Here is a 19,610-nt window from a genome sequence, read left to right as displayed (position 1 = left end):
CTCTCTTATCTATTATGACTATATTTAAATTCAATCCTGTAAAGTGATAATCCTTTTTTAGTAATTTAAACATGTGTTTTCTCCTTCTGATTTTTAAACTATTACCGGTCACGCTGAATAATAATGACATCAGTGAATTTAAAGCTATCGTTAACATCACTCAGAAAATGCGCGTCTTTAGCGCGTGTCTTGTTGTTATGCATCAATCCTTCGGTAGATCGGCGAGATGCACCACTGTGCCTCACCGAGCTGCGAAGGATTGACATCGTGAATCAAATGTGACAGTTATAGGCCAATAACTTCACATAGCCATGTGTATACGCGTACTGCGTGACGCGCTTGTTTCTTACTGGGCCGCGCTCAGCCTGTCATTCCGCCAAATCTTTATTCGGTTATGTTAATGAACATAATAGCCTGGGGTCCTCAGGTAAGCTTGTTTCACAAGTTGAATATATTTGCCTTCGGCGGTCGCGCGCTACTGCAAGCGAGAGGGCTTTGGTTAGAGCAAGCCAATAACTAAAAATTTGTGCGAAAAAAGCACGCGCGGCAAACAAGCGCCGTGTAGCATTTTTTCCGAAAATTGTTACACAATGGATTTATTTTATTCGCATTTTTAGACAACTTTTGGTACCAAATTTATCGAAATCGGAGAAAAAAAGTTTTGTGCTCGCGCTTGGCGCTTATTACACTGAGTCTGACTATACAGTCGGCACGCGCGGCTCACTGTCGATGGCGCACTACCTACTCTAAATTACAGTGGTCATGATCTATCCTATAGTGATAATGACCACAGTCCCCTGCAAAGAAGGAAAACCTGAGAATCCGATCGTTTGGTTCAGTAGGAACCGCGACCGACCGGAAATCCAGCTGAATCCGGATCCGGCTGGAAAAATTTGCCGGATTTTTGTCGGATTTTAGTTTTTTTTACCCAAAAAAAATCAAAAACAAAAAAAAACATTTTTTGGCTTATAATGAAATCTTGATATTAGACTTAAGAATCTTGATATTAGACTTAAGAATTTGACTGATTTCGAAGACCTTAGATTTTTAGCTTTTAGCTTTAGATAGGGAGGAGTGGAAGAAGTTAGAAGATGGTTGATGTTTTTTGTTTTCTTTTTTATGCGTTTTGATATCTATAAGGTGCCTAGGATGCTCTTTTAAAGAGATATTTCGTACTTTGAAAGATTTACTACTATAATGAAATTGAATAAAGTAGCATTACCGTAATTGTAAAAAAAAAGTAATTTTCGAAAAAATTTTGACTTAGAAAATTGTTGGTCCGAGTCGTTCTCGAGACGTACCTCCTGTATACTTATAGTATCAAAAGCTTCCGTTTCCGAGCTCGTGTTGTGTGTTGGCGTTGCAAAGGGGAGGCCTGCCTTCCGAGATTGCATTACCGGGGGGAAACCTCGAGTCCACAATTATTGTGTATCGAGGGGTAGGTGCGGACTTGGATGATGATTAATCACTCTACACTCGACTGTCACGCGTGACTTTTAAACATGTTCTCTTGGTGGCCCTGAATGACTATTCAAAATCATAGCCCTCTAATCTGATACAAACCTTAACCCTAACCCAATCTCTAACAAAAGCATATGCTGAAACCCTAACCCTAACGAGAAATTAGACTAACGGTCCTGGCCACGGAAAAGAAGAAGAACGAGAGACTTACAGACGAGTAGAAAATACTACTGAGCCCTACAGACGAAATGCGCTTCCCAAATTCAGCATTGCTTCGTCAGGATACACTACGTATCCCCCAACCATCAACAAGCCACGAGTAGAAAACCAAGAGAAGAAGACTGATCAAGATGAGTCTTTTTTATTGAAGCTCATCGAGAACATGAAGGCTGGTTTTCAGGAACAAATCGATGGCCTGAGAAACGAGATTATCATCGGGAGGGGGAAAGAGGTCCAACGCCAACCGATTCCCCAGCAACTGAACCCCACGGAGCTACCATGCCACCCCGCAACTCGAGCTGTTCCGGGACTGCACCCGCCCATCCCATACCCGTACATGATGGCACCACAGTGGTTCAGCCAGAACTTTCCACCATTGTCCTCTTAAATGGGCAGAGCGTATCTCCGGCAGCTACTAGCAGCTCTAGATGGAAACTACCCTACATCCAGGAAACCATCATCGAAGGAAGTAGCTGCCCCCCACCATTCATAGCCATAACCGAGTCATGGCTAAAGAGTTACATCTCTGACGCTCAGGTGCAGATAAAAGACTATCAATCGTTTAGATCTGATAGACCAGAGAGAGTAGGAGGAGGTTGCCTCCTCTATGTTCATGACCAGCTAGTGGTGACAGAAACCGATCACTACGAGGATAGAAGCAATAACATGGTCATGTGCTATGTTAAGTCATGCAACACCCTTTTTGCTACTGTCTACAGGCCCCCTGGAGCAGATACTTCAGGCTGGAAGAACTTACTAGACAGACTGCAAGCCAAAATAGACGCGATCTCAGAAAATACAACGGTGCCAGACATATACGTTGTTGGAGATTTCAACTATCCAGAGATAGACTGGGAACATGGAGGCTTAAGAAGTGAAGCCAGGTGTCATGATTTTATAGAGTTTATAGACCGTAACTTTCTAACACAGGTCGTAAACCAGTCGACAAGAGAAGGTAGCACCCTAGATCTTGTACTTACAAATGTTCCTAGGTATGTCGCAGAAGTAAAGGTGAACCCCACATCTTTATCAGACCACAGCTTGGTCGAAATTCAGCTTGGTTTTAATATGACTGGAAGAAAGAAGAACGAAACCAGCAAGATCGACCCAAACTCTTTCAGGGCAGTTGACTATCACAAAGCCGATTTTGTGGCAATCAGTGATTGCCTTCAGAAAGTCGACTGGCTGAAGCTCTGGGAACTCTGTGACGAGGACTTGAACGCTTTTCTGGAATTGTTCAAGCTAACAGTGCTCCAGATAACCTTGGAGTTCTCCCCAAAGAAAGAGAGTGCAGCGGAGATTACCTCAAGAAAGAGAAGAGGGAATAAGCACGTTTATGTCATGAAAAGAAGACGAAGGAAGATGAATGCTAGGATACGTGCATTACAGGAAATGAATCCTAGCTCGAGTTTAATCCCTAAACTGAAGACGGAGGTTTCACTGCTGTGTTACTCCATACAGGAAGGGACCCTTGAGAAACTGAACAAAAAAGAACTCCGGGCAGTCGATGCAATAAAGAAGAACCCCAAATATTTCTTTTCGTATGCCAAGCGTCTCCAGAAGACCAGATCTACGATCCCGGTGTTGAGAGATGAGACTGGGGCATTAGTGGACGACCCCAGTATCAAGTCAGAGTTACTTCAGAAGCAGTACCAGAAGGTATTTAGTAACCCTATGAGTGCCGATATTGATGAATGTATGAAGAGTCAAGGATTACCTCAGGGACTGGATTCCGGATTCAACGAGCTAAGCTTCACAAGAAAAGATATCATTGAAGCATTAGGAGAACTGGATCCCTATTCGGCCGCACCTGACGGAGAGATTCCTGCTAGGATACTCACAGCCTGCAAAGAACAACTTGCAGACCCGCTTACACTCCTCTGGCAGGAATCGTTCAGTAGTGGGTATATACCAGCGGAATTAAAAACCCAATATATCACCCCTATCTATAAGAAGGGGGACAGAACGGACCCAGCAAACTATAGACCAGTGTCTTTAACCTCGCACATCATAAAGACATTTGAGCGTGTAATCAGAAAAAACCTGGTTCGTCATTTGGAAGAGAACATGATGATCAATACGAACCAGCATGGGTTCAGAAAAAAGAGGAGTTGCATGACGCAGCTTCTCAGTCACATCGAACAGATCTACAAATCACTCAACAATGATGAAGAAGTTGATGTGATTTACCTCGACTTTGCCAAAGCTTTTGACAAGGTCGACCATGCAGTGCTGCTAGCCAAGCTTGGTCGATACGGAATTGGTGGTCAGGTTTTAAGGTGGATCAAAGAGTTTTTGCTAAACAGAAAACAAACAGTCGTTGTTGAAGGTCGCAAATCATCCTTCCAGCCAGTGGCAAGTGGGGTGCCACAAGGGACAGTCCTAGGACCGATCCTATTTATCCTGTACATCAACGATCTGTTGAACAGCATTAGCTATAGTAACGGATTCAGCTTTGCAGACGACACAAAGCTGATTGGGGCTATCCGAGGAATGAGTAGTGTGGAGTTACTGCAAGATGATCTCAACATAGTCATCGAGTGGTCACGTGTTAACAACATGGAGCTACACGAACAGAAGTTTGAGGTTGTAAACTACCCCCTGAATGGATCAAAAGCTCTAAGAGAGCTCCCGTTCTACCCAGAGACTGTTGAGTATACTATACCAAAAGGACACGCAATATCACCACAGGAAACTGTCAGAGACCTTGGAGTGTATGTTAGCAGCAGTAGGTCATGGGGTCCTCACATTGAGAAGACAGTTCAAGGAGCTAGAAAAATGGCGGCTTGGACATTGAGTGCCTTTAGAGACCGGTCACAAGTAGTCATGCTGACTTTATACAAAAGCATGGTTCGCTCCAAGCTAGAGTACTGCTGTCCAGTCTGGAACCCTACAAAAGTCACAGAGATACAAAAGCTGGAGACTGTACAGAGATCCTTTACTAGAAAGATATCTGGCTGCCGTGATCTCCAGTACTGGGACAGGCTGAAGAAGCTTAAGTTGATGTCCCTCCAGAGGCGGAGAGAGCGTTATTCTATTATTCATGTATGGAAAATTCCTAATGAACATGCTCCGAACGATACGGGCTTCGAGTTCAAGTCTCATCAAAGGCATGGTATTAAGGCAGAGATCCCAGCCATGAACAAAAGCGCACAGTTGTCGGTAAGAACAGATTACGACAACAGCTTTAGAGTTAGAGCAGCTCAGCTCTTCAACGTGCTCCCATCGGAGCTCCGGAGTATCACATTGCTAGACAGTTTCAAAGTTGGTCTAGGCAGATTTATGGAACAGTACCCAGACACACCACCGGTTCCGGGCTACACTCCGACAAACGATAACTCAATGCTGAGCTGGAGGAGGACGCACTCGATGCAGTTGTCCTGAGCACGCCCTGCCAAACTCACCAAAACGTACCAAAACGTACGTACGTTCCGTATATGGTCATATCATGTGATCGAGACAGTTTTTCGCCAATATCTCGCTAGGAGAGCATTTTAACCCTAATTCGGCCAAAACTGTAAAATTTCGGCCAGCTGTTCTGACATTTATAGACTTTAAGAAGGCTTTCGACAGTGTACATCGTGGGAAAATGCTTAAGATTCTAGAAGCTTACGGCATTCCAGTCAAAATCGTGCAGCTTATACGGCTCATGTACGAGAAGACAATGGCCAAAGTCCTAACTCCAGACGGAGAAACTGAATTGTTCGAGATACTTGCAGGTGTGTTACAGGGTGATACCTTAGCACCTTACCTCTTTGCAATAGTCATCGACTACTGTATGAGGCAAGCCATAGGCGATGATGCGGAGCGAATTGGACTCACTCTCGAACGTAGAAAAAGCAGAAGAGTGGGGCCCAAGATCATCACTGATGTGGACTTTGCAGATGATATAGCACTTATATCTGAGGACATGGACAAGGCTAACGAGTTCCTGCTCAGAGTAGAATCGGCGGCAGCAAGCGTGGGACTACACATAAACGAAGGCAAGACCAAGGTCATGACACTGAATATGGAGGATCGATCTAGCGACCTACAAAGTCGATCCGGGGAAGCCATAGAAAATGTAGATGATTTCATCTACTTAGGCTCCTGGATTGAGAGCACAGATAGGGAGATAAGGGTTAGAAAGGGAAAAGCGTGGGGTGCCCTACATAGACTGAAGGATATCTGGAAATACAAACTCTCAAAGAGCCTCAAGATTAGATTGTTCATAGCGGCTTGTGAATCAGTACTGCTCTACGGATCAGAAACCTGGACACTGACAAAGGCTCATGAGAAAAGTTTGGACGGGACATACACAAAGATGTTGCGTATGGTGCTGGGTATCTCATGGAAGGACAAGGTCAGCAATATAACTTTGTATGGTAGCCTCCCAAGGCTGTCAAACAAGTTACGAAGCAGGAGATTAAAAATGGCGGGACACTGCATCCGACATCCTGAGCTACTTGCCAGTGATTTAGTCTTATGGGAACCTACGCACGGTAGAGCACAGCAAGGCCGACCAAGACAAAGCTACTTGTCTATGTTACTGAAGGAAGTTGAGACAAATTCTAAAGAGGAACTGCGAACCCTGATGCGGGACAGGGATATATGGAGGGGGTTTTCTGGCGTAGATCGGACTTAGCTCCGACATAGTAGTAGTAGTAGTACTAGTAGTAAGATTTCTGCTGAGAGCTTCCTCCGATCCAAATCAAACTTCCAGTACCTCGATCGTGTCATTTGGCATCTATAGTCGACTGACTAATTGGTTGCGGGTCAGAATTTCGGTCAAAACTGTAAAATTTCGGCCCTGGAAGTTTCAGCATCAAAAACTGAAAATGGGACAAACTATGGGACAGTATGATTTTCCAATTTTTTTTCGAGATTTTGACTTCCAGTACCCCAATTTGGATTCATAACATCATCAATTAACTGACTAATTGGTTTGTGGGCAAACCTTTTATCGAATCTGTCAAATGTGCGTTCAGAAATCACAATGCTGGCAAGCATGACCGTGCCTTTTATATTCACAATACTATTTACCCCCTTTACTATTTACCCCCTTTATTATTTACCCCCTTTACTATTTACCCCCTTTACTTTTATAACCCTTTATTATGTTTATTGTTTTTCGGGCATTAAGACTCATCGAAAGTAGTTCAGCAGGTATATTTAAGTTCAAATCATTCTAATTCAATGTTAAAGATGACAGGAACAAGAAATAGTTATGTGGAGGTTTTTAAGAAATTTGCGCAAAATACGCGCCAGCATGTTATACGAAATTCGGTAAAAAACCCAAAATTGCCATATTCAGGTGCCTTAAAAACCATGTTAAAATTGAGTTAGAGATCTGAAACTTTGCAGGGCGTCTAGACGTTGACCAAATCGACTGTAAAAAAAATTCGTGTTTCAGGAGTATCGGGAAATGGGTTTTCTGGAACCCCTGTTTTACGATAGATTGTCGTGATACATATATATTCAGGGATAGACGCTTTGCCAGTCACTGACTTACTTGACTTAAGGCGGGTAGTATTCCCGAGATCCATTGACAACAGTTCTCCACAGCTTTCTGTCCTCCATCAGTCTAGCTATCTCATCTACTGATTTCAGCCCAGTATCTGCTTTTAGGTTATCTAGTAGTGTTAGATAAGGTCGCCCCCTGTTAGTATGCCCATGACTCGGCTTCCAGAGGATCAGTTTGTTCAGTGTCAGCTCCGGATGTCGGTGAGCATGACCTGCAAGTCTGAGCCTTCGTTGGGTTATCTTGGAGCTGACTTTAGGAAGATCACCGTACAGACTGTGGTTGCTGACATGGTCTCGATATTGATTGATGTTAAGGGCCATTCTTAACATTCGTGTATAGCAACCATCAACCATCTTCTCCAGCCTTTTCGTCATAGTCCAAGTCTCAGAACCGTATAGAAGCACCGACTCGACTAGTGCTGTGAACACTCTGGTCTTGATAGACTTTCTAAGGTTAGATTTCCAAAGTTTTTTGAGAGTGTGGCATGCTCCCCATGCTCTTCCTTTCCTAACCCTGATATCACTCTCACTGTCTCTGATTCTAGAACCAAGATAGGTAAAGTCTTCCACGTGCTCTATTGTGTTGTTACCCAGGGACTTGATGGTATCAGGGTTCTCGATGTTCTGAGTAATGAATTTGGTTTTCCCTTCGTTCATTTTAAGTCCCACTGTAAAAGCAACTCTTTCTACCTCTAGCATCAGCATCTCTGCCTCCTTTACAGTATCTGCTATCAGAGCAATGTCATCTGCAAAACCAGTGTCTGTTATCTTCTCCGCCTTGACTCTCCTACTCCGATAAGGCTTAATGGTAAATCCTATTTCAGGATGCTTGCTTAAGGCTTGTCTCATGCAATAGTCAAGGGCTATAATGAACAAGTATGGTGCTAATGTATCCCCTTGAAGAACTCCTGCCAGGATATCAAATAGCTCGGTATCCCCATCTGGTGTTATAACTTTTCCCTTCGTGTTGACATAGAGAAGATTAATGATATCTACAATACTGTCCGGTATTCCATAGGCCTTTAGTATTTGCATCAAAATTCCCCGGTGAAGTGAATCAAAGGCCTTCTTAAAATCAACAAACACCATAGCTACCGGTAAATTTCTCTGTCTAGCCCCCTCCAGAATCCTTCTGAGTGCCAAGATGTGACTAGTAGTGGACCGTCCTTCCCGAAAACCATTCGGAGTGTCCCTAAGTACCCCCTCTATAGCCTGCTGGATCCTATTAAGCACCATTCTATTAAGAGTCTTAGCTACGAGAGAAGTCAAAGATATCCCCCTCCAGTTTCCAGGGTTGGTCAAGTCTCCCTTTTTGGGGACCGGGATGATGTTACTTATCCTCCACTGATCTGGCGCAATTCCATCTGTCAGGGCTTTGTTGCAGAAGGACAGCACGATTTCATCCAGGTCGCATCTTTTGAGGACTTCAGGTGGTATGCCGTCATCACCTGGTGCTTTACCTTCTTTTATCCTGTGTTTAGCAGCTTTAAGCTCATCCACAGTAAAAGGTTCTGTACTGATGTTGAGTCCTTCAAATTGATTCTCGATCCTAGGATGCTCGTTTTCCACATCCGGTATACTCCCTAACAGATTCGTGAAATGCCCAAGCCAATTTTTCTTCCTTTCTTCAGCTCCGTTGCCCCTTATTTGAGTTGCACCCTTGGCCTTCCTGCCAGTTATCTCATTTATGACATTCCAACTTTCTTTGTTTTTGCATCTGTCTGCAGCCATTTCGACCCTTCTAACCTTGGCAACTAGATCTTCTTCAAAGATGTCCTGGTACACCTGATCCAGTTCAGTTTTAAGTAGCTTAACAGACAGTCGACTGCCTTCACTAGGATCCCGGTGATAGACAGTCTCTGCTTGCTGCAAGGCTGTACGCACGCTTTGAACTCGCTGATCACCCGCGAAATCGTCACGTCTCTTCTTTTCTCTCTTAGGCAGTATGGCTTTGTTGGTATCAGCAATCGCATCAACAAAATGCCCATACAGTTCCGTAACCTCACTTTCATCGGTTTGCTCGCATAAAGCAGAGTACCGATTCTTGACTTCTACTGCATATCTCTTCTGTAGGTCTTCATCCGATTTAAGTGCTCCCCAATTATACCAGGTTTTCTTGGGTTGCTTTTTTGCTCGTCGAAGAGATAGCTTGATCTTAGACAGAACAAGTCTATGATCAGTACCCAGTGTACTAAAGAAGCTGTAGACTTCAGTATTTTTGACACTGTTCCTCCACTTCTTCCTCACTAGAATAAAGTCTAACTGAGACTTATTCAGGGTTCCATCCGATAGGTGAGTCCACATCTTACCCCGCTTCTTTCTGAACCTGGTGTTTGTAATCTCCAGATTACATTCCAGGGCAGAATCCCGAAGCAGTTCCCCATTTCTGTTGGTTCTCTCATGGAAATACCAACCAAAGTCATTCTCGTCCCTCTTTGATAGGTGAGCGTTAAAATCCCCGATCACCTCCAAGAAGTTGTGAGCAGGGATCTGTGAGACTGCACACCTTAGGGCTTAGATCGGTATGAAACTTCTCTGCTGCTTCTACACTATCTGCCTCCGTAGGTCCGTAGACACAGACGAAGGTTGGTTTAGGATGACCATTTAGAGATATCTTAAGGATTCTCTCCGTTACTGGTGTTATCTCCGTAGTTGCGTCAAATGCCTTGCTAGTTAGGATGAATCCCACTCCGCCCACTGCTGCCTGGGCCCGATTCCTAGTAGCTGATGCCAGTCAAATGTAGTCAATTGTAGCCTGAATTTAAGTGTCCGTAGATTCAAAAGTATAAAAGATACAGCAATTTCCGACCACAGGTCTTAAAAATAATTGTTTACACTTCAGTTTCAATTATATCAAAAAATAATTTAACGTCATCATCACCACTTGATGACGTCATCAATTTAAGTGTTTTTAAAACTTGATTTTTGACAAAATAATAACTTTTCAAACTGATTTTAAACCATTAAGGAGTAATTTTATTCAAAATCTGAGGACATTTTTATATTAGATAATTCTTCAAGCATTCTGAAAATCTACCGGAAAGTTTCCCTACTTTGCTCCTTCATAAAGATATTCGCCATTGAAGTTAGTGCTTTTTTGAAGAATTATTTTATAAAAACGTCAATTTTGCGATTTAGTATTCTCTGGTGTTGGGCTATCCTTTGGGTCGTGGAGCTCAGTTCTAGTTCCTATAGGTATATGGACACGTTCATTGAAGTTTGAGGATATTGGTAAATATTAGTGACCCTACTGAATGGCACGATGATGTAAAATGTGTCACACTATGAAACTATATAAACCCTCTAACCCTAAGATAATCGTTTCATCCTCTAGATAAACTTTGTCGCATAACGATATCTTTATCAGACGATAAGATATCGCTTAAATGCGGCCGGCAGTGAGTTGTAAACTTTGTCACACTATAAAAACGTGACGGAGTTTATATGGACCCCTTGTTGCCGTATTTGACCAAATTTTCGAATTTCCAATTCATAGAATAGCTGTATATGACTATTATCTACATATTTAGCGACTTTTTTCCTTAAATGGTAGCACCATGTAAACTCCGTCACACATTTAAGAAATTTATATGAGGGATGTTTATGACATCCTGACAAGAAATGCCGAATAGTCTAGCATTATTTTGTGAGCTGAATGTGTTTGGAATTGTTCACATATTTCATTGTTATAGGCAGATACAAATACAGAAGGCAGAAATAGGTAAATTTAGTCACATAAATTTGTATGATATCTCAACATGTGTGAAATTGAGTAAATATTAGTATACCAACTTAAAAACCCTATATTACGTACTATGGATCAATTAACAATATTTCAACCATACGCCGGTCATATAAATTATTATATGGCAGTGATATGTTAACATTGGATAAATTTCAACACCTGAACAGGGTAAAAATTTGTAAATTTCGTCACAAAAAAAATATTATAACTTTATTTGCTCCGTGTTGGCAAAATAACTAATTTATCGACTGTATAGTGATGGTGATAAAGTAACATTATATACTAATTGAGGTATGATTCTTCAAAATAGGGGCAAGAAATGTAAATTTCGTCACATCAGCCATTGCATGAGTTAGGTAGATTTTCTTTCATATCACTGGCCTTATTATAGTTGGAATGGATTTATACAGGAAATATAGAAACCCATGCCCATTTTTCATCACATTGAAATTATACTGTTGGGGCAGGAAAAGTAAATTTCGTCACATTTCGGTAAATTAGTGATATCAAACTCAGCATTGTTAAACTTGAGTTCTGATTTGCTGAAAAATAACCTACCAATAATTCCTGGAAGAATATTGAATTCTAATTGGGGTATGGTTCTTCAAAATAGGGTCAAGAAATGTAAATTTCGTCACATACGTCATTGTAAAATGTAGATACATTTTCTTTCACATCAACAGTCCTAATTATAGTTTGAATTGATTATATCAGAGATAAAGGAAATATAGAAACCCATGCCCATTTTTCATCACATTGAAATTATACTTTTGGGGCAGGAAAAGTGAATTTCGTCACATTTCGGTAACTTAGTAAAATTAAACTCAGAATTGTTAAACTTGAGTTCTGATTTGCTCAATAATAACCTACTAATAATTCCTGGAAGAATATTGAATTCTAATCGAGGCATGTTTCTTCAAAATAGGGTCAAGAAATGTAAATTTCGTCACATCAGCCATTGCATTAGTTAGATAGATTTTCTTTCATTACATCAACTGCCCTTATTATTATTGTGACAATTTTTACATCAACTGCTCTTAACTTGAATCAGCTCTATCCGTGCATCGTCCTTATATACAGTTTTCCCGCCTTCCAGACCAAAATCAGATATAAATGATTTCGGCAATTCACCCAGAATTTTAAATTCCATATAATGTGACAGAATTTACATCGTTTCCCAATAAGTGCATGTATTTGCTAACTTTTCAAAACAACATATTTTAGGGCTATGATTGGTAGAAGAACCATCAAATAATGATTTGAAAGGGTTTTGAGGACACCTCACAGTAGAAAAGAGGTATCGTATTCTGAGTGTGACAAAGTTTACGAAATATTACCTTAAAACCGTTCGATCCCTGCCATTTAGCCAAATGTTGTATCATAATTGTTAGAATGACCTAATCTACTATATTTTAAACCAAAAAATGCTAATTGGGCAGCTATGGTTAACACAGTCACAAAAATGTGACATTTTTTACATTATAGTGCCTAAAAACAATAAATTGTATTTCTGAGCCGTGTATATGGAAGTATGGGTCACGTGGCTAATGTCCAGAACTTCTGAACACGCTATTTTTTTTGGTTTACCAATATCCTTAAACTTCAACATGAACGTGTCCATTTACGATTTCATATCATTTTGTGACAATGTTTACATCAACTGCCCTATACTTCAATCAACTGTATCCGTGTATTGTCCTCATATAGAGTTTTCCCGCCTTCCAAACCAAAATCAGATATAAATGATTTCGGAAATTCACCCAGAATTTCAAATTCCATATAATGTGACAGAATTTACATAATTTCCCAATAGCCAAGTGCATGTATTTGTTAACTTTTCAAAACAACATATTTTAGGGCTATGATTGGCAGAAGAACTATCAAATAATGAGTTGAAAGGGTTTTGAGGACAACTCACAGTAGAAAAGAGGTCTCGTATTCTGAGTGTGACAAAGTTTACGAAATGTTGCCTTAAAGCCGTTCGATCACTGCCCTTTAGGCCTACATTGTATCATAATTGTTAGATTGACCTAATCTACTATATTTTAGACCAAAAAATGCTAATTGGGCAGCTATGGTAAACAATGTCCCAAAAATGTGACATTTTTTACATAATAGTGCCTAAAAGCAATACATTTTATTTTTGAGCAGTGCATATGGGAGTATGGGTCACGTGGCTAATGTTCAGAACTTATGAACACGCTAGATTAATATATGTTAAAATTAAACCACTATCGTCAAAAACGCTGTTTTAGAAATTTACCAATTTCCTCAAACTTCAATGAACGTGTCCATATATTATGTATTAGGCTAGTTTTAAAGTTAAAAATCTAAAAGTTGAACACGTGGGGACACGCCCAAATTGATTAAAAATTGCTAAAATCACTGAAAATTGCTGTTTTTACCATTTTCTGTAAACGTTGGTGTGCCGTTGTGATTACAGTTCTTCTTGAAATACTTTGAAACTTTGCATGCTTATCAAACTATATATAACACACCAACACGCAAAAATTTACGGCGATTCAATATTGGATGCGCACGCAACGTCCGCTCATAGTTTGCACGTGCGAAAGGTGATAATTTTGCTCATTCGTGATTTCGAACAAATTCTGCTTTACCACGACAGTTCAATGTCATTATATATAAATTTAATGCCAACTTGAATGAGTATAAAGTGGCAAATTCAGTCAGTGATCGACCGATATGCTTACCCAAACACAAGGAAATGTTTTCAAAGGAAAAATTTCGAAATCGTTGAAACTTCCTCTTTATTAATGAAGATATCAGTTTATATTTCGACTTTATAAAGTACCCTGACATTAATTAAAAAGAGATGATATTTTACCAAAACCCATAATCATGGGTAGAGTAGACCGCTGCCAGTGTCTCTCTTTCCCAAACAAAAGGAAATGATATTAATTTGATTGACCGTTTTCAAATGCAAAATGATACCGAGAATGAAATCGGTCGCTCGCTTTTCCCATTCATTTACAAATGTAATAGATTAAGAACTACCATACCCGAAGACAGCTGTACTCGGCAATAAAGATTCAATAAACTTCAGCTAATTCACTAACTAGCACCCTTATCCCGAAATACTAGGTATCGACCCGAACGCAACCCAAAGAGATTATTGCAGCATGTGATCGATGTAATTTATCGAAACCTATTACAATTCGTATAAGCCGTGAATGAATGGGAAAAGCGAGCGACCGATTTCATTCTCGGTATCATTTTGCATTTGAAAACGGTCAATCAAATTAATATCATTTCCTTTTGTTTGGGAAAGAGAGACACTGGCAGCGGTCTACTCTACCCATGATTATGGGTTTTGGTAAAATTTACACATCTAAAAATGGGACAGAGTTTTGAAAATACAACTTTTCGTTTTCTTAAGATTGCTGAGAGCTTCCTCTGATCCAAATCAAACTTCCGGCACCTCAATAGTTTCATTTGGCATCTATAGTTGACTGACTAATTGGTTGCGGGTCAGAAATTCGGCCAAAACTGTAAAATTTCGGCCCTGGAAGTTTCAACTTCAAAAACTGAAAATGGGACAAACTATGGGACAGTATGATTTTCCAATTTTTTTCGAGATTTTGACTTTCAGTACCCCAATTTGGTTTCATACAATCATCAATTAACTGACTTATTGGTTTGTAGGCAAAAATTTCATCCAATCTGTCAAATGTGCGTTCAGAAATTTTCACATCTGAAAATGGGACAGAGTTTTGAAAATACACTTTTTCGTTTTCTTAAGACTTCTGCTGAGAGCTTCCTCCGATCCAAATCAAACTTCCAGCACCTCAATCGTGTCATTTGGCATCTATAGTTGACTGACTAATTGGTTGCGGGTCAGAATTTCTGCCAAAACTGTAAAATGTCGGCCCTGGAAGTTTCAGCTTCAAAAACTGAAAATGGGACAAACTATGGGACAGTATGATTTTCCAATTTTTTTCGAGATTTTGACTTCAGTACCCCAATTTGGTTTCATACAATCATCAATTAACTGACTTATTGGTTTGTAGGCAAAAATTTCATCCAATCTGTCAAATGTGCGTTCAGAAATTTTCACATCTGAAAATGGGACAGAGTTTTGAAAATACAACTTTTTCGTTTTCTTAAGACTTCTGCTGAGAGCTTCCTCCGATCCAAATCAAACTTCCAGCACCTCAATCGTGTCATTTGGCATCTATAGTTGACTGACTAATTGGTTGCGGGTCAGAAATTCGGCCAAAACTGTAAAATTTCGGCCCTGGAAGTTTCAACTTCAAAAACTGAAAATGGGACAGAGTATGGGACAGTATGATTTTCCAATTTTTTTTCGAGATTTTGACTTCCAGTACCCCAATTTGGATTCATAACATCATCAATTAACTGACTAATTGGTTTGTGGGCAAAACTTTCATCCAATCTGTCAAATGTGCGTTCAGAAATTTACACATCTGAAAATGGGACAGAGTTTTGAAAATACAACTTTTTGTTTTGTTAGGATTTCTTCTGTGAGCTTCCTCCGACCCGAATCAAACTTCCAGCACCTCAATCGTGTCATTTGGCATCTATAGTTGACTGACTAATTGGTTGCGGGTCAGAATTTCTGCCAAAACTGTAAAATGTCGGCCCTGGAAGTTTCAGCTTCAAAAACTGAAAATGGGACAAACTATGGGACAGTATGATTTTCCAATTTTTTTCGAGATTTTGACTTCAGTACCCCAATTTGGTTTCATACAATCATCAATTAACTAAATACAACTTTTCGTTTTCTTAAGATTTCTGCTGAGAGCTTCCTCTGATCTAAATCAAACTTCCAGCACCTCAATAGTTTCATTTGGCATCTATAGTTAACTGACTAATTGGTTGCGGGTCAGAAATTCGGCCAAAACTGTAAAATTTCGGCCCTGGAAGTTTCAACTTCAAAAACTGAAAATGGGACAGAGTATGGGACAGTATGATTTTCCAATTTTTTTTCGAGATTTTGACTTCCAGTACCCCAATTTGGATTCATAACATCATCAATTAACTGACTAATTGGTTTGTGGGCAAAACTTTCATCGAATCTGTCAAATGTGCGTTCAGAAATTTACACATCTGAAAATGGGACAGAGTTTTGAAAATACAACTTTTCGTTTTCTTAAGATTTCTGCTGAGAGCTTCCTCTGATCTAAATCAAACTTCCAGCACCTCAATAGTTTCATTTGGCATCTATAGTTAACTGACTAATTGGTTGCGGGTCAGAAATTCGGCCAAAACTGTAAAATTTCGGCCCTGGAAGTTTCAACTTCAAAAACTGAAAATGGGACAAATTATGGGACAGTATGATTTTCCAATTTTTTTCGAGATTTTGACTTTCAGTCACCCAATTTGGTTTCATACAATCATCAATTAACTGACTTATTGGTTTGTAGGCAAAAATTTCATCCAATCTGTCAAATGTGCGTTCAGAAATTTTCACATCTGAAAATGGGACAGAGTTTTGAAAATACACTTTTTCGTTTTCTTAAGACTTTTGCTGAGAGCTTCCTCCGATCCAAATCAAACTTCCAGCACCTCAATCGTGTCATTTGGCATCTATAGTTGACTGACTAATTGGTTGCGGGTCAGAATTTCAGCCAAAACTGTAAAATTTCGGCCCTGGAAGTTTCAGCTTCAAAAACTGAAAATGGGACAAACTATGGGACAGTATGATTTTCCAATTTTTTTCGAGATTTTTACTTCCAGTACCCCAATTTGGTTTCATACCATCATCAATTAACCGAATAATTGGTTTGTGGGCAAACATTTCATCCAATCTGTCAAATGTGCGTTCAGAAATTTTCACATCTGAAAATGGGACAGAGTTTTGAAAATACAACTTTTTGTTTTGTTAGGATTTCTTCAGTGAGCTTCCTCCGACCCGAATCAAAGTTCCAGCACCTCAATCGTGTCATTTGGCATCTATAGTTGACTGACTAATTGGTTGCGGGTCAGAAATTCGGCCAAAACTGTAAAATTTCGGCCCTGGAAGTTTCAACTTCAAAAACTGAAAATGTGACAGAGTATGGGACAGTATGATTTTCCAATTTTTTTCGAGATTTTGACTTCCAGTACCCCAATTTGGTTTCATACCATCATCAATTAACCGACTAATTGGTTTGTGGGCAAAAATTTCATCCAATCTGTCAACTGTGCGTTCAGAATTTTTCACATCTGAAAATGGGACAGAGTTTTGAAAATACAACTTTTCGTTTTCTTAAGATTTCTGCTGTGAGCTTCTTCCGACCCAAATCAAACTTCCAGCACCTCAATCGTGTCATTTGGCATTTTAGTTGACTGACTAATTGGTTAAATTCGGCCAAAACTGTAAAATTTCGGGCCTGGAAGTTTCAACTTCAAAAACTGAAAATGGGACAGAGTATGGGACAGTATGATTTTCCAATTTTTTTCGAGATTTTGACTTCCAGTACCCCAATTTGGTTTCATACCATCATCAATTAACCGACTAATTGGTTTGTGGGCAATAATTTCATCCAATCTGTCAAATGTGCGTTCAGAAATTTTCACATCTGAAAATGGGACAGAGTTTTGAAAATACAACTTTTTGTTTTGTTAAGATTTCTTCTGTGAGCTTCCTCCGACCCGAATCAAACTCCCAGCACCTCAATCGTGTCATTTGGCATTTTAGTTGACTGACTAATTGGTTAAATTCGGCCAAAACTGTAAAATTTCGGGCCTGGAAGTTTCAACTTCAAAAACTGAAAATGGGACAGAGTATGGGACAGTATGATTTTCCAATTTTTTTCGAGATTTTGACTTCCAGTACCCCAATTTGGTTTCATACCATCATCAATTAACCGACTAATTGGTTTGTGGGCAATAATTTCATCCAATCTGTCAAATGTGCGTTCAGAAATTTTCACATCTGAAAATGGGACAGAGTTTTGAAAATACAACTTTTTGTTTTGTTAAGATTTCTTCTGTGAGCTTCCTCCGACCCGAATCAAACTCCCAGCACCTCAATCGTGTCGACGTGTCATTTGGCATCTATAGTTGACTGACTAATTGAGTAATTGGTTGCAGGTCAGAATTTCGGCAAAAAATGTAAAATTTTGGCTCTGGAAGTTCCAGCTTCAAAAACTGAAAATGGGACAAACTATGGGACAGTATGATTTTCCAATTTTTTTTCGAGATTTTGACTTCCAGTACCCCAATTTGGTTTCATACCATCCCAGGAAAACCTTCCCGCCTGCTGGGCTCGCTAGAGGTGATAGATTTTTAACAGCACGTTTGTCGTCATGCGTCACGTCAAGTTTACTTTTCGCACGCTGCATTTTGCGCTCCTACTAAATCGCTCGCCCAAATTTTAAGAAAATTCTTGTGAAAAGGCCCTTTATGCTTTAGGCATGAAAGTGTTCAGGATCGGTGTATTTTTGGACGCTGATTCCGAATCACCCCCCATGACGTAAGGTTAAATTGCTTCCCTGGAGAGTTATGGGCAAAAAACCGTTTTGGTCACGTGACAGGCTGGTAAAACGTGAATTCGATTATTTAGGGCTCGGGTTAGGGTTAGGGTTGTGGTTAAGATTATGGATAGCTTCGGGGTTATGGTAAGGGTTAGGGTTGGGATTAGGGTTTATGTAAAACCGTTTTGTAAGGCTGCAAAACCAAAAAAACCAAAGCCACGTGAAATTTTTGGGCGATCGATTTAGTAAAAGCCTGCATTTTGCCTCGTAGTCATGACAACGACATTACTTTGCAAAGTTTAAAAGCTGTGATCGTTTATTTAGCCCAAAATCAAACTTTTCGGTTTAATTCAGAATCTAAGTTGTCCCAAATTTGGCTCCTGGGGAGCTAACTTTAAATTTACATGACGGAATTTTGTTGAAAACCGCAGAAGGTTCTATCTTAATCTATTTTACGTTTGGAGATATACACCAGTCGGTAGGGTTTGCTGGGTGTCAATATTTCTTTTTTCTGACTACTTATCAGATCTTTAAAATGTTCATTTATGTTCTATTAATATTTTTGATTAATTGAATAAAATTATAAAATAATAATAATGTTTATTCACAATTCATGGCTTGTACATGATTCATGAAATTGAATGTACTGTTTATTGCAGTAAGTTTGAACGCATTCAGAAATATTGTTTCTATTAAAAGGCATGTTTTATTAAAAGTCAGTGAAATTTGCCTCACGCGACGTTGTTAACGGGCGATACTTGTAAAATATTTGTTTAAAATATTACCGTCGACGAGTCCAACTCGGCGGAGTCCAAATTAAGTTTGAACGCATTCAGAAATCTTGTTTCTATTAGTATTAAAAGGCATGTTTTATTAAAAGTCAGCGAAATTTGCCTCACGCGACGTTGATAACGGGTGATACTCGTAAAATATTTGTTTCAAATATGAAATATTACCGTCGACGAGTTCAACTCGGCGCGCGTCCTGCATGGTAGGTTATAATGTATAAACCTACAAGCGACGTTGTAGGCCCGCCGCGCACGCACGAGTGCGTGGCTGTATATTATGACTTTCACCCCGATACTTTAGAATCGCATAGCGGTCAATTTGAGAAGAATGTTGAGAAGATAAATATAGGAATAAAACACATTACGCAAAATGACAAAAGGGTGATTTTCCCAGTTTGGATTTTGGTTGGTTATACTTATATAGTTTTACTATATTATAGACCTTGTCATGTCAAC

At 39.8% G+C, this 19,610-nt stretch overlaps 2 protein-coding genes across 2 annotated transcripts in view; one reads left to right on the top strand and one right to left on the bottom strand.

Moving 5' to 3' along the window:
* Positions 1–1,959: 1,959 nt before the first annotated feature.
* Positions 1,960–5,064, top strand: LOC134815540 (uncharacterized). Its single transcript, XM_063824080.1, has one exon. It carries the CDS (start codon positions 1,960–1,962, stop codon positions 5,062–5,064), a length of 3,105 nt encoding a protein of 1,034 aa, XP_063680150.1.
* Positions 5,065–6,230: 1,166 nt separating this feature from the next.
* Positions 6,231–19,610, bottom strand: part of LOC134815539 (uncharacterized) — a 113,876-nt gene continuing 100,496 nt past the window's right edge. Inside the window, exons 3-4 of the mRNA XM_063824079.1 lie at positions 7,338–9,672; positions 6,231–6,250 (exon numbers count right to left, since the gene is read on the bottom strand). Coding sequence (XP_063680149.1) covers positions 6,231–6,250; positions 7,338–9,672 — 2,355 coding nt within the window. The remainder of the gene's footprint in view (positions 6,251–7,337; positions 9,673–19,610) is intronic.

Source organism: Bolinopsis microptera, chromosome 5 (genome assembly GCF_026151205.1).
Source record: "Bolinopsis microptera isolate Bmic1 chromosome 5, MBARI_Bmic_1.0, whole genome shotgun sequence".
NCBI lineage: Eukaryota > Metazoa > Ctenophora > Tentaculata > Lobata > Bolinopsidae > Bolinopsis > Bolinopsis microptera.
Note: the sequence above shows the minus strand (reverse complement) of the source record. Positions and strands in the feature narration are given on the sequence as shown.

Bases quoted from the DNA above. Each gene is read 5' to 3' on its own strand.
- LOC134815540 (XM_063824080.1), top strand. From the start codon at position 1,960: ATGCCACCCCGCAACTCGAGCTGTTCCGGGACTGCACCCGCCCATCCC.